This window comes from Benincasa hispida, chromosome 1 (genome assembly GCF_009727055.1).
Source record: "Benincasa hispida cultivar B227 chromosome 1, ASM972705v1, whole genome shotgun sequence".
In the NCBI taxonomy this organism is placed as follows: domain Eukaryota; kingdom Viridiplantae; phylum Streptophyta; class Magnoliopsida; order Cucurbitales; family Cucurbitaceae; genus Benincasa; species Benincasa hispida.
In genome coordinates this window covers 76,401,867-76,428,634 of record NC_052349.1, presented here as the reverse complement: position 1 = coordinate 76,428,634, position 26,768 = coordinate 76,401,867, and the positions used below count along the sequence as shown (strand labels likewise).

Sequence of the window (26,768 nt, the reverse complement as noted above, 5' to 3'; positions counted from 1 at the left end):
TTATATATACACACTATTGATACTTTATTTAACACCAATACATAGACTAATTAACATAAAATTTTTATTATCCATCTCGTAGTTAAAAGTCGAGTCTCCATCCTACATATTACAAAAAAAAAAAAACAAGATGAATACTTTATCTAATAAACCTTAACACCTATCAAGATAATCTCGTACTATGGACTTGGATGTAGACGTTCAATTTCTAAACCTTAACACTTTTTTTTTTTGTGAAAAACCTTGAAACTTTATTAGAATTTAAAGCTACATGTTCGATGTAATCTATACTTTTGAGTCCTATTGCAAAAGGAATCCAATTTAGACGTTTTCTTAAAAGCTTTGATCGTTAAACCACGACATTGACTACTGAATCATATGGAACACAAAAACCAATCGTTTGATCTCTAATATGCAATGGGGAAAATTCAAGAAATTGGTTCTTCTTCTTGACCCTCTCTCCGTTTTGTATAGAAGTCAGCAGGGCGATCAGCATTACTTTCCAATAGAAAACAAACAGCCGCCATAAAGGGATTCGCGGTTGGCGTCCGTTATAATGCAACCGAGAAAGTGGAAAAGAAAGTGAAAAGGGAAAAATTCAATCCAACCCACTTGAAGAACCGAAAAAAAGAGGGAATTTTGCATCTGGGTAGGTGGTGGCCCGCTTATAATTTCAGTATGTCAGCTGCTCCACGCCATTTCCCGTCGATATTTTTGGAATCCCATAACTCTTTCTTTCTCTCCTCGTTTTCTGCTCTTTTATATCCCATTTTTGTGTAGTTCCGAACGGATTTTTCAGAACCCATTTTCATCTGCCTGTTCGTTTTCTTCTTCTTCAGTTTCTTCCTTGAAGACCCTTTAATTTCCTGCTCCTGGTTTGTTGTCTTCAGTACCATTTTAGATTTTGTTGGTTTTCTGTTTGTTTTGTGTTCTCTTTTAGCGGATTTCATCTTTTAATTTGCTTGTTTGATGCTTAAGTGGGGTTAAATGCTACTAATTCTGCTGGTTGTTGTAGTTTTGCTCTCTCTTTTTGTTTACTTCTGCTGTAATCTTGCTAGAGACCCATCAATCTCTTGCATATGGCTCATGTTTCTGTGTACGGTCTCTGTCTTTTGAAGATTCTATTTCTTTTTATCTCGTATTACTGCGGCTGAGTTTTTGGTTGAATCTGAGGTTTATAATGCTTAAATGAGGTTAGATTGCTTTTGATTTTGACTGTGTATCCTCCTCCTGGGTGGGTTGAAATATTGGATGCATCTGCTTTTGAGTTGAAAGTTATTCTAAAAGTTCGCGTTCCTTTCTATTTTATGACATTTCATTGTTGTTTTGCCTTTCTGGTTTCCTGATGTTTCCTGGTCAGTATTGATCAGCATTTTGTTTTGTTTTAATTTGTTTCGTGCTTTTGAACGTCTGGTGTTTATTCATCAGAAGCCTATACTAAGCTTTAGTTCCGATGCCTTTCCCTTTTTGCGAGCTTTCTTAGGTATATCTTTGTATTTTTTCATTTTTTCCCCCTCAATGAAAGCTTGGTTATTCATTAAAAGAAAAAGAAAAAAAAAAACGTATTTCACCCCCTTGTTTTCATATTTTTCATACAAGGCTTCTGTCAATCTCTGGTTGGCCTCAAACAAATATCAATCTTCTGATACTCTTTAGCACAAGCAAGGTTAGGTAAGTTATAATAGGTTTTAAAATCTCTGCGGATTTTCATTTTAACTGTGGAGTTATACAGCTTTTCGACTCTTTTTGTGATTTTCTACCATATGGCCTCTTGTTGAAGTGTCTTTCACAAAAAAATGTTTTGTAATCATAATACTTCGATGATTAACTTGATAATTAACTTGGACTGTAGAAGTTAAATATAATAGTTTTCTCCCATCGGGACTTTTCCACCCCTGATTGTCAGAGTTTGTAACCCTTTTGTTTGGCTCGATATATACCCTGTTAATCGAACACAAGTTAAACTTTGGAGCTAACTAAACTTGACCCTACTTTTTTTATCAACTTGCTTGCTTACTCACACTCTTCACATCTTATGTTCTTGTTATTAATTGTTAATTGTAAGTTTTTGTTAAAACTCAGAATTCAGTGCATAGTTTTTGTTTTTTCATCTTGTATTCTATCAAATTAAATAGATTTTCCTTCTCTTTAGAGTGCTTGCTTATACGCTATATGTTCCTTCTTGTTTTTTTTTCCTTCATGTATCTTTTTGTGTATACCTTTGAGTATCCAGCCTAACTTGTGCCTTTTACTTGAATGTGATTCACTTCTGTATATGCTCGCTGTGGGCAAGGTCGCTCAGTATTCTGACAGTTTATTTCGAGTCCACTTATAATTTTAAATACGTTGTTGTTAGCCGACATTTCCACTACATGCTGTATTTTTTAAAACTAATTCCATTTGTTAGAAGAGATTTATATGTGCCAGAATTTATGTTTCCTCTTGGATGATTATTTCCGAAAGATCTCCTATCATAGTTGGTATTGAGAAATCTTAACTGGTAAATGAAATGTATAACATGTTGGATTCCCGCCTTGCTCTAAGAATTGTAGAGAAGGTGATGGCTCTTTTATGACTGTCACTTGGGTTCCTTAATAAACAAGATTCTAAGTCTGAGAAAACAAATTGAAAATGAAAACCTCAGCGGTATCTGGTATCTATGGTTTGCACATTACATGTAATGTAACCATGGAAATGCATTACCAGAAGGTGGATCTCTAGCCTAAACATCCTCCGAAAATTTGATCCTGGAGCTTAAACCTAGATTTTCTCCTTTACCCATATGATTCCTCCCATATATCCTATTGACTATTATTTAAATTTGTTATTTTATGTGTTAAACCTTTACTCTTTTTCATAACTATAGTTCTTACTTGGTTACTTTGTGCTCGTTTATTTCATCATAAATTTACCTTCTTGTTGCAGAACAGCCTAGTCCTTAACTTTTGCTCCCTTTTTCTTGTTAGTTCTTTTCTTTAGCACGGGAACGATGTCTGAGAAGATAACTGCTGAGGATCTTCTTCATAATATTTCTGAAGCTCTAGCTGAACATGGTCAAAAGGCAAAATCAGTATCGTTTTTTGGGGAAGATAATAAATCTAGTTCAGTGGCTGGTCAGATCAAGCGGATATTTGGACGCCAAAAGCCTGTTTACCATCTTCTGGGGGGTGGAAGATGTATATCCTTATTTTTGTATTCTTATTCTTTTTTCATCTTCTATAATATTTTTCATGTCACTGATCGTATTACTTCATTTTTTATTTCTCTGCTGGCCAAATATTTGTAGCTGCTGATGTGCTCCTATGGAGGAACAAGAAAATCTCAGCTAGTGTTTTGACTGGTGCCACTATTATATGGGTGCTTTTCGAATGGCTTAATTACCACTTCTTGACTCTTATTTGCTTCGCTTTGGTTTTTGGCATGTTGGCTCAGTTTATATGGACAAATGCGTCAGGATTTCTGAACAGGTGATTGGAAAATGGATGTTTATGCCTTTGTTTTTCATCGACTTCAATGCACTTTCTGGTTTAAAGTGCCAATGCATTCTGTAATGTAATTTCATGCACTTGCAGATCATCGTCCAACGTTCCTCGCCTTGTTCTTCCTGAGGAACTATTTGTCAATATTGCTGTCTCGTTTGGTGCCGAGGTTAACCGAGCTCTCTGTTTTCTCCAAGATATTGCCTGTGAAGGAAATTTGAAACACTTCCTTGTGGTATGCTAATATATTTTATGTACGTTCTTTGCATTTCTGTCGTATTTCTAGATAACCTTAGCACTCTCTGCACCAGACATTCATATATGAGTATTTCGGTACAAGATCTTGAAATTTGATAAAAACAAGCATCAATTTTCTATTATTGATTTTAAGCTCATAGCTCGCCTTGTCTCTCGCCTTAGGCGCACGACTGGGGTCGCCTTGAAAACACTGATGCTAGCATTATTATGGGGATCAATCTGAAAATGTCATTTGTCTAATAACAATTTTAAGTTAAAGAAACTGCTCAAAACCATAAATTGTCTGCATCAATGAATCCTATTACTCAGCAATAGGCATGAAAGCCTCTCCATTTTCCTGAACTTGCTGCTGCTTCAGGGAGTGATATATGCTACCAATAGTTTAGATCAGTAAATGTAATCTTTACTAACATGAATTTGAAAATGAATGCGAACACCAGAACATGGGACATTTGAGAAATATGGTGGCTCAGTTTTGCAAGGATCTGCCATATTGAATGGAGTTTCTTTGATTATAGCTCCTAGGAAACCTTTTAGATTTGCTGTTTTGGCTTTATTTTAGACCCTTCTTTAATGTGAATGTATTTCCAGGCTGTAGTAAGCTTGTGGGTTGGTGCTGTGATTAGTAGCTGGTGCAATTTCATAACTGTCTTGTACATTGGTAAGCGGTTACAGATTCTGCATCTCAAAACATTTACATGTTTAATTTCTCATTTTCCTATAACCAGTAAAGGGATTTATTGTGGTTTGATCTGATGCCAAAATATTAATCTACAGTCCTAGATGATGACTTTGAGGTATTTGATTCAAACTGTGATGACTTGTAACAACTTAAAAAATTTAAAAAACTAAATGTTGTAAGATCATATGATCGTGTGAAACGAGTTACTATCTTACTTGAACAAGATCTGTTCTATAGGTTGTACATCTGTGTCCTTGAGTTTTCTAAGGAGAAATATGATTGTGAGAAATGAGTTGAGATGAGTGTAACTTGACCCAAGAGTTGCAGTTAACTATTTGAATTATATTACTTGAAAGCGATTTTGGCTATTTCATTTTGTTCACCTACCATGCAGACCTCTTGGAAAATTTGATACTCTTCACAACTGATGCATAATTATTTTGCAACTAAAAATATTGTAGGATGAGATTATTGTTCTATGAAATTAGTTGAGATGAGCTTAAATTGTCCCATATAAAACAAAAAAGCATAAGCAATGAAAGTGTTTGAATTATCTTGCTTCTTTGTGGAAGGGAGTTGGTAATTTCATAAACAAAGGTAGGTTAGAAACTTTTTGTTGACCATGGGAGATCCTATGTTTCTTAAAGAAAACTAAAACCATCAATCTTCACAACTACTAACACATTTCAAATATGTTCAGGTTTCGTTGCAGCCCATACGCTTCCAATTCTGTATGAGAAATATGAAGATGAATTCGACACCTTCGCATCCAAAGTCTTCGACCAGCTTTGCGGTCACTACCAGAAGTTTGATTCCAGTGTCCTTAGCAAGATCCCCAAAGGAGGTTTCAAGGGAAAGAAGTATGAATAGATCATTTTCAACTCAGCAAATGCTTAATCCATATCTAGTTTTTGCAAGGAATTGGTTATGTATCATAAGCTGAAATCATAGAGAGACCAAGTGGTAGAAATGAATCTTTAGTTTAAGTTTGTATTTGCCAATTTGCTGAAATAGGAACCATCTTTGACTGATTATTGCAGCCATTGGCTTCCGTTATTATAACTGCTTCACATTCATATCCTTTTGACTTCAGCTCATGGAATGTTGTTTGAAGCCAAAACCTTGAACAAGGGAATAGTTTCAGGTTTTTTTTCCCCTCTCCCGAGTTCAACAATTCTTGGGTAAGCTATGTAAGATGTACGTTGGTTTGGCTTTCCTCCTATTTTCTTGACCAATTTTTAAATATAGAATCACCGGATAACAAATTTTTTGTATGTTCCATTTTTACTAATTAAATTCATATGATTAATTGCATATTTAGTCTCTAAATTTTGAGATTTCTCTATTTGTTCTTTTAACTTTCAGAATAAAAAACAGCCTTCAAACTTTCTATTTTTTTTCCTTCAAATTCAGATTTAGTGGATACAAAATTGAAAGGTTAATACGTTTCATTTGACAAAAAATTTAAATTACATCTATAGATCAATTAAAAGTTTTGAAATCTTCAAAAATCTATAACATACAAAATTAAAAATGCTTAGGAATCTGTTAAATACAAAATTGAAAATTACTCAACAGACACAAACTAAAGAGTCAAAAAGTCATTGGATTGTTAAAAATAAATAAATAAATAAAAATACTATCAATGGGCTTTCTTTGGGCCGGGGATGTGGAAAATATTTTATTTTATTTTTGAAAAATCGTGGAAAGGAATTTAACCCTAAAGAAAAAGCAAAACTGAAAACATCACAGAAATAAAAGAAAAATGGAAAATAAATATGGAAAAAGAAGAAAAAATGAAGTAATTTATTGAGAAATATTTATGTAAAAATTCATACATTAGACATTTGTGAAATTAAGATTGAGAAATGGCCAATTTGACTAAGTATTTTATCAATATATTCAATGAAACCACTTATTTTTATTTTTCTTAAATAACAAGTTTAGTCTCAAATTTTATATTTGATATTTTTAATGAACAACAATATTAAAAAATCTATTTTTTTTTTAAAAAAATTGGCTCTTATTGAACACAAAGTATAAAAATTCAAAAACTAAAATCATTAAGGGGTTTCTACCACACATAACCTGAATTATAACCCAATATTATACTTATATCTTAAACTTTTCATTTTTTCGTAATGTCATAGTCAACTTTATATTTTCAAGAAAATAAGTAGTCTTTTACTATTTAACCCTTCAAACATTAAAAAAAAAAAATGCAAAAGTGGAAAAACTTTTCATATTCCACACACCCCCATTAATGATTTTTTTTTTTTTTTAATAATTTCATTTCTCTCTCATGCAAAAGTGGAAAAACTTTTCATATCCTACCCACATCCATTAATGATTTCTTTTTAATAATTTCTTTTCTCTCTCATCTTTTCATATTCAATCTGTTGGGGATGATGCCCTAAACTCTCATTGGGTCCTATAGTTTGTAAATACAGTTTTGAACAAACGCTTGTGATGTAATAATATATGATATTTTCTTCACTTTTGTCTATGTAACATTTGATATTTTATTTGCTTTACCACAAACCAATAAACTAAGATCCCTGGTTATCGTTTGTAACTTAAGTATGTATGTGGAGACATACAGATAGATCATGCCTTAAGTGATAACCAAAATGGTTTGTAGTATGTGGATATAGGAGGGAAACCTTATCCTGGTAACGCTACGGATGCGACCCGTTTTGTAGAATAGTTACAAGTGCTGTGACTTGCTACAGATGTTCTGATCCTGATAATTCATGTGGAGACATGCAAGCGGGGGCGTCCTATACAAAGAAGTTTACGTAAGACCAGACCACAAAGTGTTATAGTCTCGTTATATAACGCCGTTCATGATAGAGACTTCACTTCACTAGGATGATCATAGGTAACATGATCTCAATCCTGAGTGAGTTAGGAACTCCTACCTTTGAGGACAGTCCTTTGATTTGCATAAGTGCAAGTGGCCAGATCACCGACTCAAACTTACCACTTTGGGCATTCATCTGATTTGGGAGCTGGGAACTCAGCTACACAAGATGGAATTCACTTTTTCTCCGAAGCAGGAGTAAGTAGATAGATTGCTTCCTTAAGGGCTGATTTCGGGGCTTGAACGATGGGGCGCCACACACCTTCTTATGGCCTGAGAGGTGTCCACACATAATAGGACTATGTTGTATTGTTCATTAGAGGGATCAGTTGTACTTAAGAAGTTAGATGTAACTATAGAGAAAAAACGGTAAATTGGTTCAGCTGTACTTACAAGCATCTGTGAAGGGTTATAGTACTGTTGATTGGTTATATCCAATGAACACAGAAATATATCTGTGGTGAAAAGAGTACAACTGTCAATCTTTAGTGGAATACCTGACAGTTAACAGATGGTGGATCTCGTGGTTCTGTCTCTTATACACATCTAGATGTGTATAAGAGACAGGTTATATCCAATGAACACAGAAATATATCTGTGGTGAAAAGAGTACAACTGTCAATCTTTAGTGGAATACCTGACAGTTAACAGATGGTGGATCTCGTGGTTAAAGAGTTTAGTCAGCTATTCACGTACGATTGAAGCTTTGAGCCATAGGTTCATAAGGTCTCCTTGGTAGCTCAATGGATTCAAGTTGAGAATCAGTTTTTGGGTCAGTTTGAAGTGTTAAAATTGACAAGAGGGAGTTCAATTATATATGATATGATTGACATAATTTATGAGATACATTAATTGGAGGAAAATGATATAAATATGATTTATATCTAATGGAGGAGAAAAAGACTATGGTTCATATGTTGCATATGATGTAATATTAAACTATAAGTTATAAATATAATAAGATTATATTTATTTTTTATTTCAACAATTATGGGATAATTATGGTAGCTTTTTCTCCATAACCGTATGAGATAGTGGGAGGCTGCATCCAGTTTTTGTAACTGAAGAATAAAATGAAAATTATTTTCATTTTGCAATTGACCAGACATTCTCTCACAAGTAGTGTATATTGCCTATCGCATAGAAAATCGATAGCCTACATGATAGCTCAACATTTCTAAACGATCGTATATACATGCGCTCGGTTTACTAAACGATCGCATAGGTTTTACTAAACGATCGTCGAGCCTTTTCCTACGCGATCGCATGCCCGAGCGTTTACTAAACGATCGTCTATACGATCACGCCTTTTTTATTACACGATCGTGTACCTTTACCTAAATGATCAAGCATCGTCTATACGATAGACACCCGATATCTCCCACTTGCTTTGTCGCGGTAAACGATCGTCTCTTCATCCTTCCCTCTACCAAATCCAACATAGCCCACACCTTCTGGATTCTCACTCCGAGAATACCGAGGGTTCCAAGTGGTGGTGTCTTTCCTGCTACTGTGTTCGTGAGGAGTCCGTTCGTGGGTAGACAATTTGATGGACGATTGTTTGGACGATCTTAGCGAGAGTGAGAGGTGCAGTTCTTGGACGAGAACGAGATTTCGATGAAGAAGAGTTCTTCAACTGGTATGTTTCTTGTTCTCTTGTTGTTGTTTAAGTTCAAAGCATGCCTGTACTTTGTTGTTAAATGCATATCTTATCTGTTTGATTGTGAATGCGGTAATTCTGTCACAATGAGTTTGGAACGATCTTGCTTCTGCTCAGAGGTACTCTTTGATAAGAGTTCCTTCACAATCCACACTTCATCTTCTTCAATTTCTCTCTCAAAATTCTTTCTCTCAAAATCTCTTTCTCATCTTTTCGTCGTTTCCTCTCTCTCTATCCACCTTGCCACAGTTGCCACCTCCCTCTGTCGGTCCACCTTGCCATCATTGTCATCTCCCTTCATCCGTCCACCTTGCCACCGTCGACAACGCACCTATCAAGATCTAGTCATTGCCTTCTTCTTCAAATTCAGCGTGCAGAGTGAATCTTCTAATGCGGGGCGAGCAGATCCGACACATCTTGGCCATAGAGCGAGCAGATCTGGCGCGGGGAATTTTTTATGACGTCGGGCTAGAAAATTTGGCGTGGGATGATTTTTTTGGCCTAGGCAAATAGATTCGGCGTGGGGCGAATGGATCCAACACAAGATGAACCATTTGAGTGGGGTTCTGATGATGGCGGTTCGATGGATAGCACAATATAGAGGTAGGTTTTTATTTTTATAATTAGTTTTAATGCACAATAATACTAATATATGGACTTATCACTTATATAATAATAAGACCTATACTCAAGGTGATAAGATATATTTGAAAGGATCACCTAAAATATTCCCTATAAATACTATAATAATTATAATATATAAATACTATTCTGTTGTATGGTGATTTTTTCGTTTTCAAATATATAGGGTGGTTTTTTTTTTACATATACTGTGATATATACGTAGCGCGTCATGAGCACCGGCTAAGGGGCGTTGAGCTACTCAAGCGAACCGCCCTACTACCTTACTACAACATGGGACAGAAAGGGAGAAGGTTGTGAAGGTGGCCTCGTTATCTCACACCTCTGTCGGATGAAATGGAGGACCGACCGACCCGGGTTTTCATCGAGCGTTAGCGGGTGCTTGGAAGTGCCTGTCAAGGGCTCCCGCGCATACCCCGGGGTGATCATCACCACCTGCACCTCACATCTCGGCACAGTGGAACGTGTAACTCGCCTGCTGTCTCATTCAACTACATATATATATATATATTCGATATATAAGGTGATTTTTTTATATATACTGTGATATATATCTTCGATTTTTATTGAGACTCTCTTTAGTATGATATATACACTAATATATATTGAACATTAAGTTCATTTGTGATTTATATATATTTATTTCCAATCTTACTAGTGTATTTCATATATTGTTTACAATATTTGCAAACATCTAAGGCAAATGTTCTAACATATATTTAAAATAACCATGAATATAAACTATGGTATATATATAAAAAATCATTTTACTAGTATATTTAAAAATACGTTGGTATATTGAAAAATGTTTTATCATTTTACTAGTATATTTCATATATTGGTTTGAATATTTGTAAACATCTAAAATGATGTTTGAAGATATAGAGACATACATATCAAAGCAACAAAATATCAATACCTAATTAAAAGTGCATATATTGTTGAGATTGGTGTCCTAAATCTCCTTGTAATTTCGTAGTTTGTAAACTATGTATAAATATATTGTTATTAATAAAATAAGTGTTATTTTATAAACATATACTCAATCCAATAAATTAAAATCTGAGGTTATTTTATGTAAATTTAAACAAGTATGTAGAGACATACAAGTGAATCTTGTTTAAATAAGAACCTAAATGGTTTGTAGTAGATGAATAATATTGGGTACCTTATCCCGATGACACTATGGATACAACCCGTTTTGTTGGTATTACAAATATTGTAAAGTGCTACAAATGATTTGATCCAGATCATTCATGTGGAAACATGCGAGCGGGGGTATCCTAAACAAAGAGTTTGTATAATACTGGACCATGAAATGATTAGTCTCTTTATATAACACCGTTGATAATAGAGACTTACATTTCATTAGGATGGCCATAGGTGAAATGACCTGAATCCTGAGTGAGTTGTGAACTTCTGCTCATGAAGGCGGTTCTTTGATTTGTATGGGTGAGAGTGGCTAGATTGCCAACTCAACAAGCCTACCATTTCAGAGATTTGTCTGATTGGGGAGCTGGGAACTCAGCTTCACAAGACGGAATTCACTCATTCCCCAATATAGGGGTAAGAAGATAAATTGCTCTCTTAAGAGCTGATTCCGGGTCTTAAATATAGTGACTACACCCTCTCTTAGCCAGAGAGAACTTAATCATAGTGGGACTATGACTTATTGTTCATTAGAGAAATCAGTGGTACTTAAAGAGTTAGATGTAACTACAAGGGCAAAATGGTAATTTTTTCCAGTTGTATTTACGAGCAATTTGTGAAGGGTCATCACATTGTTGATTGGTTATATTCAATGGACACCGAAATATATTTGTAGTGCAAAGAGTGCAACTGCCGGTCTAATGTGGAGTGTCTGACAATTAACGGATGGTGGATAATGTAATTAAAGAGTTTAATTAATTATTAATGTGCTGTTGGAGCTTCAAGTTATAGGTCTATAAGGTCCCTTTGGTAGCTCAAAAGAATTATGTTGAGAATCCGTTTTTGGGTTAATTCGCATTGTTCAAATTAAAAAGAGGGAATTTAATTATATATGATATAACTAAATTAATTCAGTTATATATGATATAATATATTTGATACATTAATTGGAGGAATAAATATTTAAATGAGATTCAAATAGTTGTTAATTTAATATAAATATAATTTATATTAAATGGCATAAAATAGAGAAAAAGAACTATAGTTTATATTGTATGTGATGCAATATTAAAACTATAGGTTATAAATATAATGTGATAAGTTGGTTATCATATTTATTTGTATTATTTATTATTTTGAATAATAATCATTTTTCTAAAAAACTACCTTAGTGGGTGGTTATGAAAATTTTATGGAAATTGGAATAAAAGGAAAAATTGTTTTTTCTTTTCAATATACACCAAAGAGAACAACAAGATCGCAAAGGAGAGGCTATGCGATAACCTACACGACAAAAAGAGAGCATATATGATAGGCTCTTTGTCTATGCAATAAAAGAGAGGCTATGATAGTCTACACGACTGGAAGTTTTTGCTATACGATAGCGTAAACGATTGAGAAGCTTGCTATGCGATTGTGCTTCTTCTTCAATCGTCTTCCCCCTCTAAACTCACAAATATCCTCTTAACCAAAATAGTCAGAGCCCACCACTCCTAGGTTCTCACCTCGAGCATACCAAGAAATCCGAGTGGTAGTGTTCTCTTCCATTTGGTTCGTGATTCACTTGGAGAAGGTCTTCAAGTTCTTGTTACTGTTTGATCGAATAGTTTGTGACCGTTTGAGGGATACGAGAAGAAGTGTTCTTTAAAGGTAATATCCCTTGAACTATGTATTTTATTTGAAAAGCATGCAATGTACTTTGATACATAACCTGTTTGTATGACTATAAATGTATGAGTTTAATCATAATGAAATTTGGACGATCCACTTATGCTCGAGGAACTCCTCATGTTGAGTACCAACATCTATATGATTGTCGTACATGACTGCATCTTCTATACGATGATTGCATTCACTTACGCTCGACAGCCCCAACACCCATACGACTGTCGTACACGATCATCGCATGCGATTAATGGACGCAATATTCATGCGTCGAGCTTATGCGATCGTCTATGTGATAGCCGACTTCCGCGTCTACATCCGATTCCTGCGTTACTACAAAGATAGACAATTGAACGCATAATAATGCATAATAGTGGGTTAGCTGAGATTCTTGATGCTGAACGATGCAAACTCATTTTCCTATGAATTCCTAACATAATTGCCACATATTATTCTTAACAGCCCTTATAATTCTAAATAAAAGGCCTAAGATGACGTGCATTTCTGCATGTCATTAGAGCCAGGTATTGATAAATATGATTTACCGAGGACATAATGATAGTTTGATGTTTATGTATGCCTTGCTGATATGAGGGTTTAAAAGACTAGTTGCACATAGAGATGTTTGAATACTAGTCTGACTTGAGTATATTATTGTTATTGGAGATCCTGCTGAATCTGAGGATGATGAAATGCATACGTATGTTGTAGAGCTATGATGAAGAAATTCATATGTATGATATAGAACCATGTTGTGATACTCGTGATGTTGAGATTGTGATAGTGTCCTCACTGATTAGTTAGATGCCCACCAGTTTGTGTTTCCTTCGGGATTCACCAGTTTGTGTTTCCTTCGAGATTTACCAGATATTGTGTTTCCTTCGGGATTCACCAGTTTGTGTTTCCTTCGGGATTCACCAGTTTGTGTTTCCTTTCAGATTCACTAGTTTGTGTTTCCTTCGGTATTCACCAGATTTGTGTTTCCTTCAGGATTCACCAGATTATGTTTCCTTTGGGATTCACCAAAGGTAGTGGGCATATTTAGCTACAGTAGGATAGAAATAAGTTTTTCATATATGTATGTGTCTCATGAGGACTAAGAAAGTTTATATGTTCCACCAGAGGTAGCCATTTAGAGGACATAGATGCCTAACCTGACCTTAATAGTGGGGTTACTTACTGAGTATTTTATACTCATTCTTTCTCATGTCGTTGTTTCATGTAATGGTAGAGATGCACTGGCGATTGACAAGCGGAATCCGTGATCGAGCCACTGGGACCAGTTCTATGCTTCCGCTCATGATATTTAAATTCCTTTTCATGTTTTTCAACTTTCAGTTTTGATGTTTGAAACTTACTACTAAGATTTGTTTTCAGACCCATTTATTATCATTTATAATTTATGGGTACCCTATCGTCTGTTTTAATATTTGAATTTAATGAATGTCTTTTGAAATCGCTTTATTTATTTAGCATTTAATTCTTTATAAAAGGGTGTCGTTTTAAGTTCTACGCATGCATGTGTTTAGTAACAGTCTAACTTGAGTCCTAAGAGGTCGGGTCGTTACAGTTGTGAACCCATTTGTATGCTACATGGGTTTACAGAAGCCCAAAACATTATATATGATGATGGAGTTAAGGATCCATTGTCTTATAAGCAAGCAATGGAAGATGTTGACAAAGATGAATAGATTAAAGGCATGAATCTAGAAATGGAGTCCATGTACTTCAATTCTGTTTGGGAGCTTGTAGATCAACCTGATGGGGTAAAACCTATAGATTGTAAATTTATCTATAAGAGAAAAAGAGGTGTAAATGAAAAGGTACAGACCTTTAAGGCTAGACTTGTGGCAAAGGGTAATACCTAGGAGTGAACTATGAAGAAACTTTCTCATCTATTGTCATGTTAAAGTCTATCAGGATTCTCCTATCCATAGCCACATATTATGACTATGAGATATGGAAAATGGACGTCAAGACTATCTTTTTGAATGATAATCTTGAGGAGACCATTTACATGGTTCAACTAGAATGATTCATTCAACAAGACCAAGAGCAAAAGGTTTGCAAGCTTAATCGGTCCATTTATGGACTGAAACAAGCATCTAGATCTTGGAATATAAGATTTGATACTACGATCAAATCCTATGGCTTTGATCAGAATGTTAATAAGCCTTGTGTTTACAAGAAAATCATCAACAACTCAGTAGCTTTCCTCGTGCTATATGTGGATGATATCTTACTCATTTAATAATGATGTAGGTTTTTTTGACTAGCGTTAAGAAATGTCTAGCCGCCCAATTCCAAATGAAAGATTTCAGAGAGGTGAAGTTTGTTCTAGGGATCCAGATCATAAGGGATCGTAAGAACAAAAGATTGGCCTTGTCTCAAGCATCGTATATTGACAATAAGCTTTTCAGATATTCGAAGCACAATTCCAAGAAGGGTTTATTACCTTTCAGGCATGGAATTGTTTTCTTCAAGGAATAGTGTCCTAAGACTCCTTAAGAGGATGAGGAAATGAGAAGGATTCCTTATGCATCGACTATTGGTAGTCTTATGTATGCAATGTTATGTACTAAACCTAACATTTGCTATGTAGTAGGGATTGTCAGTTGGGATCAGTCCATTCCAAGATTAGATCACTAGATGGCGGTCAAAACGATCTTCAAGTATCTTCGGAGAACGAGGGACTATATGCTCGTGTATGGAGATAAAGATTTGATCCTTACAGGATACACATACTTTGATTTTTAGACTGATAGAGATTCTTGAAAATCCACATTAGGGTCAGTGTTCACTCTGAATGGAGGAGCTAGAGTATGACGAAGCATTAAGCAAGGATGCATCGCGGACTCCAATATGGAAGTCGAATACGTAGCCGCTTGTGAAGCTGCTAAAGAGGCTGTTTGGCTTAAGAAGTTCCTTACTAATTTGGAAGTTGTTCCAAATATGTCTTTGTCCATCACACTTCATTGTGATAACAGTGGTGTTGTGGAAAATTCTAAGAAACCTAGGAGTCAATGAAGAGGTAAGCACATAGAACGGAAATATCATTTGATCTGGGAGATTGTTCATCTTAGCGATGTAATTGTCACGAAGATCGCGTCGGAGCACAATGTTGCTGATCTGTTTACAAAGGCTCTCACATCTAAAGTGTTCAAGGGTCATCTAGAAAGTCTAGGTCTACGGGATATGCAGCACATTGCCTAAGGCAAGTGGGAGATGTTACTGGGGTATAGTGTATGCCCTAGTTTATTGCATTTTATACTTTATTTGTATTGTACATTAATTTCCCTTGGCTTTAGGACAAATGAGAGTTTATTGGGATTGGTATCCTAAATCTCCTTGTAATCTCGTAGTTTGTAAACTATGTATAAACATATTTTTATTAATAAAATAAGTATTATTTTATAAGCATATACTCAATCTAATAAACTAAGACCCGAGGTTATTTTATGTAAATTTAAACATGTATGTAGGACATACAAGTGGATCTTGTTTTAATGATAACTTAAATGGTATGTAGTAGATGGATAAGGTTAGGTACCTTATCTTGGTGACATAACAGATATGACCCGCTTTGTAGGTGTTACAAATGTTGTAAAGTGCTACAAATGATCTGATCTTGATCATTCATGTGGAGACATGCGAATGAGGGTATTCTACACAAAGAGTTTGTATGAGACCGGACCACAAAATGATTAGTCTCTTTATATAACACCATTGATTATAGAGACTTACATTCCATTAGGATGACCATAGGTGACATGACCTGAATCCTGAATGAGTTGTGAACTCCTGCTCATGAAGGCGGTCATTTGATTTGTATGGGTGAGAGTGGCTTGCCAACTTAACAAGCCTAACATTTCAGAGATTTTTTTTATTGGGGAGCTGTGAACTCAGCTTCACAAGAAGAAATTCACTCCTTCCCCAATGCAGGGGTAGGAAGATAAATTGTTCTCTTAAAGATTGATTCCAGGTCTTGAATATAGTGGCCACACCCTCTCTTAGCCAGAGAGAATATAGTCATAGTGGGACTATGACTTATTGTTCATTAGAGGAATCAGTGGTACTTAAGGAGTTAGATGTAACTACAGGGGAAAACGGTAATTTGGTCCAGCTGTACTTACGAGCAATTTGTGAAGAGTCATCGCACTGTTGATTGGTTATATCCAATGGACACAGAAATATATCTGTACTGTGAAGAGTGCAACTGTCGACCTTTAATGGAGTGTCCGACAGTTAACAGATGATGGATAATATAATTAAAGAGTTTAATTAATTATTCACGTGTCGTTGGAGCTTCAAGCTACATGTTCATAAGGTCCCCTTGGTAGTTCAAAAGGATTATGTTGAGAATTAGTTTTTGGACTAATTTGAATTGTTTAAATTAATAAGATGTAATTTAATTATATATGATATAGTTAAATTAATTCAATTATATATGATATAATTGATATAATGTATTTGATACATGAATTGGAGAAATAAATATTTGAATGAGATTCAAATAGTTGTTAATTTAATATAAATGTGATCTATATTAAATGCCATAAAATAAAGAAAAAGAATTATAGTCTATATTGTATGTGATACAATATAAAACTATAGGTTATAAATATAATATGATAAGTTGATTATCATATTTATTTATATTATTTATTATTTTGAATAATAATTCTTTTTTTAAAAAAACTACCTTAGTGGGTGGTTATGAAAATTTTATGGAAATTGGAATAAAATAAAAATTATTTTTTCTTTTCAATATACACCAAAGAGTGTAACGACTCGACCCCCTAGGACTTAAGTTAGGCTGTTACTAAATACATGCATGCATGACACTCAAAACGACACTCGGTTATTGCGAAATAAATGCTAATTAAATAAGGTAAGTTCAAAAGACTTTCATTAAATTCAAATACTAAATCAATAGTAGGGTACCCATAAATCATAAAGGATAATAAATAAATCTGAAAAACGATTCTTAAAAGTAAGTTTTAAACTCAAAATTAAAAATTAAGAGAAACACGAAAAGAACTTTAAATCTCATGAGCGGAAGCGTAAAAACTAGTCCCAGTAGCTTGATCACGAATTCCGCTTGTCCATCGCCGGTGCATCTCTACCCTTACTTGAAACAACAACATGAAAAAGAATGAGTATAAAATACTCAGTAAGTAACCCCACTACTGGGGTCAGGCTGGGCATCTATGTCCTCTAGATACCCACCTCTGGTGAAACTATAAACTGCTCTATTCCTCATGGGACACATATGCACATGAAACAAGGAGACTGAGTCCTATCCTATCGTAGTTAAGTATGCCCACTACCTCTGGTGAATCCCGAAGGAGACATAAACTGGTGAATCCCGAAGGTGACACAAACTGGTGAATCCCAAAGGAAACAAAAACTGGTGAATCCCAAAGGAAACACAAAATCTAATGGGCATCTAACTAATCAGTAAGGACATTTGCACAGTCTCAACATCATAATCATAATGAATGAATTTATGACATACATATAAACCTCAACATCATGGCTCTACAACATACACATATATCTCAACATCATGGTTCTACAACATACATGTATACCTCAACATCATTAAATCAAATACAACCATGGAAGCACATACCATCTCATACTAGCATTCAAGTATTTATGTGCATAAATAAATAATTTGGATCTCGTAATAGAACATACTTTAATCATGTTATATTATCAATATTTCATGTTGTATTCTGCCATAACTTCATTTAACATGCTAGCATACATCTAATGTCTGGCCCGTGGGCAGTTCCAGTAGTAAGATTATTTACCTTGATATTAGGTTGAACAAAAAGCAATTGAATCTTTGTGAAATTCTTGAATCCTTAATCAAGCCTAAACATAAACCAAGTTTTAAAATTAATAGTTAAGGCCAAATTCCAGACACCCAAATATTACAAATATTTCCAGATAACCTTAACAAGGTGTGGTCCAATTCGAATTCCACTTCTCAAACCTTCAATTTTAAGCCCAAATAATTAGCAAACAAAACTCTTCTTCATCTTGAATGAAATTCTTGAATCAACCCTAATCATAATTTGAAATTAGGCTACATGATTAAAGCTTGAATCAAATACATACTTCACTATTTACCAAAATTTCTCAACAACCAAATTAATCCACAAGAGGGTAATCAAAGCATAAACTTATCAAAACTCACTAAAACAAACTCCAACTTCATTGAACAACACCTCATTCCTTCACAAACTTGAATCCAAAGTTGAAACACAATGGGTATCAACCAATTGATGCCAAAAGTAAATGAGTATTCAAGAATCAATCGAAAACAAATCCAAAGGGTAGAAATCTTACCCAAATCGATAGATTCAGTGACGGCAAAAGTGAACGACGCTTGAGCAGTGGTGGACGGAGGTCATGAAGAAGAAACTGCATGGAGGCTTTGGGCGGTGTCGGACGGGCTCACGAACGTGAGGAAAAAAAGGGGATGGGGTTTGACTTTTTATAAAAAAAAAAACAAATAATAATAAAATAAAAAAGGAAATAAATATAATTACATTTAATTCTTTTCCGTTTTATACTATTAAATTTCTTTCCGTTTCAAAAGAAAATTAATTCCTGCCATTAATTTCCAATCTGAATAATTTCATGCCAACAATTAAATTTCTGCACTTACACTTGAAGTCTAAAATTCCAAAAATGCCCTCAATCACAATGGAATTTGGACGACCCCTCCCGCTTAAGGAACTCCTCATGTCGAGTTTTCCTTCATATATCATAGTACTTGGGATATATACATCAAATAAACAATAAAATATATTGACATACATATAAAAAAGTATTTGAGTTCAAAGGTATATTTAAATACCATGGATATTTGAATAGATATAAAATATATTTACCAGTATATTTCATAATTTTTTTAGAATGTTTCCAAATAAACAATGAAATATATTACATGTACAAGTGAACAAACATGAATCAATCACATAATATAAAAGATTAACATAGAAAACGAAATGGTGATTAATGTCAAGAATTGAATCAATCTCTAATTTATATGTTGTGGTATATTTCATATATTTGTTAGAATATTTTTAAATACCTAACAAAATGTTATGAGGTATATTTTAAATGATTATGAATCCGAAAAAAAAAACAATACGTGAAACCAAGGAAAATAGAAAATAAAATATAATTAAATGCATTTTCTCTCTCCAATTAAATTAAATAAAGGATTTTTTTAAAATTTTTTCCTCTCTCTATTTGAAAATGTTAAAAAATCATATTAAATGCATTTTTTTCTCTCAGTAATAAATCAAGTTTCTCTCTCCATGCAAGGAATAATTATACAAAAAACAATTAAGCACAAAAATTAAAAAAAGGTAAATTTGTTTACAAAAGTACAAAAAAAAGCTTTCATTCAAAAAATACAAAAGAAAAGACATTTTTGAAAATTATGATTATTTATGTAAAAATCTCCATCATTAAAGGTGTTAACTATCATGATGCTAATGTGAATACATTTAATGTAAATTAATGTGAAGGGCCCTCTACTATTTGGATGGTTGTAATCAATAATTATATTCAAATAGTCCTCAAATCACATCAAAATGTGAGCACATAAAGTAATTTATTACACTAAAAATTTGGGGGTTTTCATCCAACTTAGACTATTTGAAAATATTTTAAAAAAACACGATCTTCAAAAAAAGAAAACGAAGAAAAAAAAAGGAAAAAAGATATGTAGAATTGAAGTACATGAATATGAAATAAATGTCCCCTGTGGTTCATGTGGAAATTAAATTCAAAATACTAACAAAAACGTGATGACATCATGTTCATACTATCAATCTCGTGGTTTGAGATTCGATTCCTCCACCTCACATTTTAATTATAATACCTTTTAAAAAAATTAAATTCAAAATACATTTAGAAAAATAAAAATAACAAATAAAACAAAAACTCCCCAAACAGCTCCAAAATTCCAAAGTACATTTCTGATTTTTCACCCTGTTTAAATTACAATGTCTTTAATATGGAAAAAGATTGGAGAATCTTTACTTTTCCAATTTACCCTCCTTTTCAAATTAAATGACTATTATACCCTTCTATCTTCTTTAGATGTCGTGGTTAGTTATTGACTATTATCTGACTTTTATAGGACAATTTAATCTATTTATAACTTCTTCACTCTTCTCTACATAGATTTTCACCCATTAACAATACCAACAACAGAGTCTTCAATGCTTATCGAACAAGTTTTAACATTTGATCAATTTTTCCATGTAAGTGACTATTCGACGTGTTTATAACTTTTTCACTCTTCTCAATACTTATCAAATAAGTTTTTTTCCCATTTGATCAATTTTTCTATGTAAGTGATTATCAAAATCAAACATTTGAGATTGTCAAATTGCTTCATGCCCCTAAATGCTCTTATTAATCAACTCTCTATTTAATTAGAGCAAATCTCAATTTTAAAAGAAATGTTTGCTAATTTCATCTTAGAAAAAAAAAAAAATCTAAATTGCTACTTTTTTTCTCCTTTAAAAATACTAACATTCTAAGTGCATGATTGGTGAATTTTTGATTTCAAAACGTTTCCAAAAATAATATGCTCATGAAAAAATGTAAGTTCATATTTCATTGTATATATTGATTACATCATTTTTTTTTCCATTCATTGAAATCTCTTTGTTTTAGATCTATTGATTACTTTTTTATGATTATAATTTGTTTTTTGGAAAAACTTTTAGTAACTCATTTTTTTGCATCCTCTCTTGCTTTTTTCTGTTTTGATTTCTACTAGTTTTCTCTCCTCTCTTGCTCTATATTTTTCAAGAGATTCAATGAGCATGTTGCAATGCTCTCACATTTCTTTGTATCTCTAACAAGGTTTCATTCAACCGATCATGATTCATTTCTAATTGATATTTCAAGATGAACAGCTCTGATACCAATTTGTTAGGATACCTCCTAACAAGAGATTCAAGAACACAAAGAACAAACAAGAATACTAAAAAATAGAATTATATTGTAAGATTAACAAAGAAATTATAATATAACATACCCTTTCGAGAGGACTACTCTCTCCCATTCCCAATTAAGAAACCCAATACCAAATTCTCCACACCCTTCCTCTCAAGCCACTTTCTCTATTTATAATAAAAGGCCTTAACAACTTACTAAATATTTACTAATTTGCCCCTATGAATATATTTCACTAATTATCCCAATATATTACTAACTAGGTGCCTTACATGTTATCCTTGTGTTTTTTTTTTTTTTTAAAAAAAAAAATCATAAATACATGAAAATTCTTGGCAAATAAAACTTTTTTTAAAGAATAAATTTGAGAAGAGTAGTGTTTTATTGTTAAAATTCCATAAATACAAGAAATTTATTGCTAATTTAAAATTTAAAATTTGAAATCATGTTCACAAAATTAGCAATTTGAACTTCAACCATCAATAATAATTTTTAATTTAAAATGACACTGAGTAGTGTTCTCTTTTTGGAGTTTATTAATTCCTTAAGTACATGAAATTTCTCACTAAACACCAATGAGAGCAATTAGAAACATCAAGATTTGATGTTGTAATATTCTTGAGGTGTAGGAAATTATTTTGGGAATCAAAAATAAATTTTTAATTTTTCTAAATGGCTCTGATCCACTCATAATTATTACCTCATGTTTTATTTCTAAAATGTGAGCAAGTAAACATGAGACATTTAAAAACAAAGCAAAATAACATTTTGTGGACCTTATTAATTTTGTTAATTGAATAATAAAAGATAAATTTGGTAATCGTTTTTTAGTTTTACATGTGTTGTATGGTACTAACATCTTCCCTACACACAAATGATTTTCGAACTCAAATATGAATTTACATAGACCAATACATTTTTTTAATTAGGTGACCAATCACACCTTTAATATGGTTGGTGGCGACTTCAAAACTCTTTATTTAAAGAGACCCATAAAATATGACGTCGGTCGCTCCGCATCGGGATCACATTGCGACAGCTTGATGACTCCACTAGGGACCAGTTTAAGAGAGTCAAGCCATTACATTTTATCTTTTATTATCAATTATAATTTGTTGATTCACTTGATTTTTGACTTTCTATGTGATTAATTGTAAATATTTTTGTCCTAATTTCTTTGTGCAATTTTATTTTGCATACTACCACGCATCCACACATAATCTACTACTACTACTACTACTACTAATAATAATAAAATTCTTCACGGATCTCTTGAACAGTCACAATCCAACGAACAAAATTCCAATGAGCGCCACCACAAGTGAGACCATTGTATTCTCTTTCGGGATGAAAATCTCTTAGGAGTATGTGGACTATGAGATTTTGGAAGAGAGAAGAAAATAATTTTTTAGAGAGGAAAAGAGGATTTTGGGAAAGGGAAAAATTCCAGAGAGAGTTTTTCTTGGGAGAGTCTATGAAGAATAATATCGATAAATTGAAAAACTCATTCTACATAAAAAAAAAAAAAAAAACCTCCTACTTCCACATTAATTGAGAGAATTAAGGGGAGCAAGTTGGAACTCCCCTTTAATTTGAAATTTAAATTAAAACAAATATAAGTAATAATTATATATATATATGTTATATCAATATAACATTTAACATATAGTTTTTAATTATCTCATTATTTTGTAGTATTTAATATAAATAACATTTGAACTAAATTTAATTATATGAATCTAATCTATATAATTAATATTTAATCAAATTCAAATATTTAATTCCTCTGAAAATAAACTTTATATTATAATATATCAAATATTATATTAATTATATCATATATAATTAAGTTAAATTAATTATATACCATATAATTAATCCCCTAAATTAATTTAAACAATTCAAATTAATCCAAAATTAATTCTCAATAATCTCTATTGAGCTATAAAAGAGACCTTATATACTTGTAGATTGAAGATCCAATGGTACTTAGATGATTAATTAAACTCTTTGATTAAATTACCCAACATCCATTAACTGCCGCTCACTCCACTAAAGACCGATAGCTGCACTCTTTGAACTATAGATATATTTCTGTGTCCACTGGATATAATCAATCAACAGTGCAATAACTCTTCATAAATTGTTCGTAAGTACAATAGGTCAAAATTACCATTTTGCCCCTATAGTTACATCTAACCCCTTAAGTACCACTGATCTCTCTAATGAACAATATCTCATAGTCCAACTATGACCAAACCCTTCTCAGGTCAAGAGAGGGTGTGGTGCCACATTGTTTAAGTCCTGGAATCAGCCCTTAAGGGAGCAATTTATCTATTTACCCAGACGTTAGGGAATGAGTGAATTCCATCTTATGTAGCTGTGTTCTTAACTCCCTAATCAGAAGAATCCTCAAAATGGTAGGCTTATTGGTTCGACGATCTGCCCACTCTCACCCATACAAATCAAAAGACTGTCTTCATAGGCAAAAGTTCATAACTCACTCAAAATTTAGGTTATGTCACCTATGGTCATCCTGGTGATATGTAAGTCTCTATAATGAACGACGTTATATAATGAGATTAGTCATTTTATGGTCTAGTCTTATACAAACTCCTTTGTATAGAATACGCCCACTCATATGTCTCTACATGGAAGATCAAGATCAGATCATTTGTAGTACTTTACAATAATTGTAACATTTACAAAGTGGGCCATATTTGTAGTGTCACAAAGATAAGGTACCCAACCTTATTAATCTACTACAGACCATTTGGGTTATCACTTGGACATGATCCATCTGTATGTCTTTACATACATGTTTAAGCTAAAGGAACCCTATGAAAGGACCTCGAGTGGAAGAGATGGATCGTCCCAATTCCTAAAATTTCAAAGAATATAATTTTACAGAAGAAGAGAACAAAATTATGCAATTCACAAAATTACAGCATGCATTTGATAATATACTAAGAAAAATAAAAGGGTTTGGAACCCTTATCATTTGAAGAATGATTCTTCACGTAAAAACCCTCAATCTCTAAATTGAGCACCACCACGATGGAATCCACGATATTCTCTGCGTGAGAATCCAGAAGTGTGTGGGGCTCTGACTACTTTGGATTTGTAATAGGGAAAGGAGATTGAGAGATGAGGAGGAAGGAAGATGGATTAAAATAGAGAAAATACAGAGAGACCTTCGGTTTGAATTTTCAAGAAAAAGAAGAGTGAAAAACAACCCCTCCACTCCTCCAAAATTATTATTAAATAAAATTAAAAATAATAATATAAATACTTTATCATATAATATATATTAAACTATATATTATATCAAATGTCACCTATAACCTATAGTTGAATATTGTATCCAATACAATATAATCTATGGTTTAATTCTCTCAACAATGATATTTAATATAAATCTCATTTATATTAAATTTAATTCTATGAACCTAATTCAGATAATTAATATTTGAGTCATAATGAAATATCAAATTTCTCTCAAATAAATAATTAATAATATAATGTATCAAATACATTATAGTAATTATATCATATATAATTAAAATTTAATTAATTATATCATATATAATCAATTCCCTCAAATAATTTGAACAATTCAAATAAATCCAAAAACTGATTATCATTAAATCTCGTTGAGCTACCAAGGGGTCTATACCAAGGGGACCTCATAGACTTGTAACTTGAAGCTCTAATGGTACGTGAATAATTAGTTAAACTCTTTAATTAAATTATTTACCATCGGTTAATTGTCGAACATTCCATTAAAGACTGATAGCTGCACTCTTCGCACTACAGAATATCCCTGCTCACATGTCTCCACATGAATGATTAGGATCAAATCATTTGTAACACTTTACAACAATTGTAACATGTACAAAGCGGGTCATACTCGTAGTATCATTAGCCTTATCCATCTACTACAAACCATTTAGGTTATCACTTAAACATGATCTACTTGTATATCTCTACATACATGTTTAAGCTAGAATATAATCTTGGATGTTAGTTTATTGGTTTGTAGTTAATGCAACTAATTTTGAAATAAAACATCCTATATTTTATTACATAAATAAAATTTTTGTACAATACAATTACAAACTATAGAACCCTACGAGAATTAGGGCATCAACCCCAACATAAGCTACAAATGATAACCTTGGATGTTATTTTATTGGTTTGTGGGTAATGCTACTAAATATTGAATAAAACGTCTCATATTTTATTAATTAAATAAAATATTTATATATTACAATTATAAACTACAGGACCCACGAGATCAAAGGCATCAACCCCAACAATCTCCTACTTGTCCTAAAGCTAGTGGGGTGTACATCATAAAAGTTATACTGATATAAAAGTACACATAAAACAATAAAATAGGGCATAATACGCACCTAGTACAAAATCTCCCACTTGACTAGACTAAATGTGGTCTGTCCCTAGGGTTGGCAACGGGGCGGGAGAAGGGTTCCCCATCCTTGTTGGGGGATTTTACCCCTATCCCTACCATTTGAAGGCGGGACGGGGGCTGGGATTTCCCATCGGGGAAATGGGTCCCCAAGGGGATTTCCCGTTTTCCCTTTTGTTTCCTCATAGGGACTTTTTTAAAAAACAATTCCCCCTAAAATTCTATTTGATTTGGGCTTGGACACTTTAGTTGGGCTTAAATTGGGCTAAATTAAAAACTAGGCTAAATGTAAAAAGTTAAATACCTAATATATATAGATATAGATATAGATATATAAATATATTTAAAAACTTAATTGGGGCAGGGTCGGGGACGGGGATGGGGCGACGATACCCTCCTATCCCTACCCCATCCCCGAGGTCCCTGATTTGACATCATCCCTAGTTAAACCGGAGATTCTCCGCCCCGCAGGGAATTTTGCAAATCCTACCTATCCCGTATACCTATTCTCTGCAGGTGACCCTCATACACCTTAGTCATGAGGGCCTCTGTAAATGGATCAGCAACGTTTTGCTCCGAAGCTATCTGCGTGACGATCACGTCCCCTCGATATACAATCTCTCAGATGATATGATATTTTCGCTCTATGTGCTTCCCGTGCTTGTGAGTCCTTGGCTTTTGGGAATTAGCTACAACACCACTACTATCATGATAAAGGATGATGGGCTTTGATATGTTTAGAACAACTTCCAGATTTTTCAGGAATTTCCTGAGCCACACAACTTCTTTAGCAACTTCACAAGCCGGTACGTACTCAGCCTCTATAATGGAGTCAAAAATGCGCCCCTACTTAGTGCTTCTCAAGACTACTGCTCCTCCGTTAAGAGTGAACACTGATCCTGATGCGGATTTCCTAGAATTCTTATCACTCTGGAAATCAGAGT

The 26,768-nt window shown here is 33.4% G+C and overlaps 1 protein-coding gene across 4 annotated transcripts; it reads left to right on the top strand.

The window, feature by feature from the left end:
* The first annotated feature begins 432 nt into the window (after positions 1 to 432).
* LOC120086800 (reticulon-like protein B8) lies at positions 433 to 5,574 on the top strand. 4 transcript variants are annotated; one of them, XM_039043617.1, is made up of 6 exons: positions 433 to 649; positions 2,967 to 3,176; positions 3,287 to 3,467; positions 3,573 to 3,714; positions 4,329 to 4,398; positions 5,120 to 5,574. In XM_039043617.1, exons 2-6 carry the CDS (start codon positions 2,990 to 2,992, stop codon positions 5,287 to 5,289), a joined length of 750 nt encoding a protein of 249 aa, XP_038899545.1. In that variant the 5' UTR covers positions 433 to 649; positions 2,967 to 2,989; the 3' UTR covers positions 5,290 to 5,574. The 4 variants fall into 4 exon arrangements, with proteins under 4 accessions (XP_038899545.1, XP_038899535.1, XP_038899528.1 ...); XM_039043607.1 differs by having other exon boundaries at positions 433 to 676; XM_039043600.1 differs by lacking the exon at positions 433 to 649 and adding an exon at positions 697 to 875.
* The last annotated feature ends 21,194 nt before the right edge of the window (positions 5,575 to 26,768 follow it).

Excerpts from the sequence above, each read along its gene's own strand:
- LOC120086800 (XM_039043594.1), top strand. The coding sequence starts at position 988 with ATGCTACTAATTCTGCTGGTTGTTGTAGTTTTGCTCTCTCTTTTTGTT. Across the intron at positions 1,097-2,966 it reads CATATGGCTCATGTTTCTGT|TTCTTTTCTTTAGCACGGGA; the intron begins GTACGGTCTCTG and ends TTTTCTTGTTAG. Across the intron at positions 3,715-4,328 it reads ATTTGAAACACTTCCTTGTG|GCTGTAGTAAGCTTGTGGGT; the intron begins GTATGCTAATAT and ends ATGTATTTCCAG.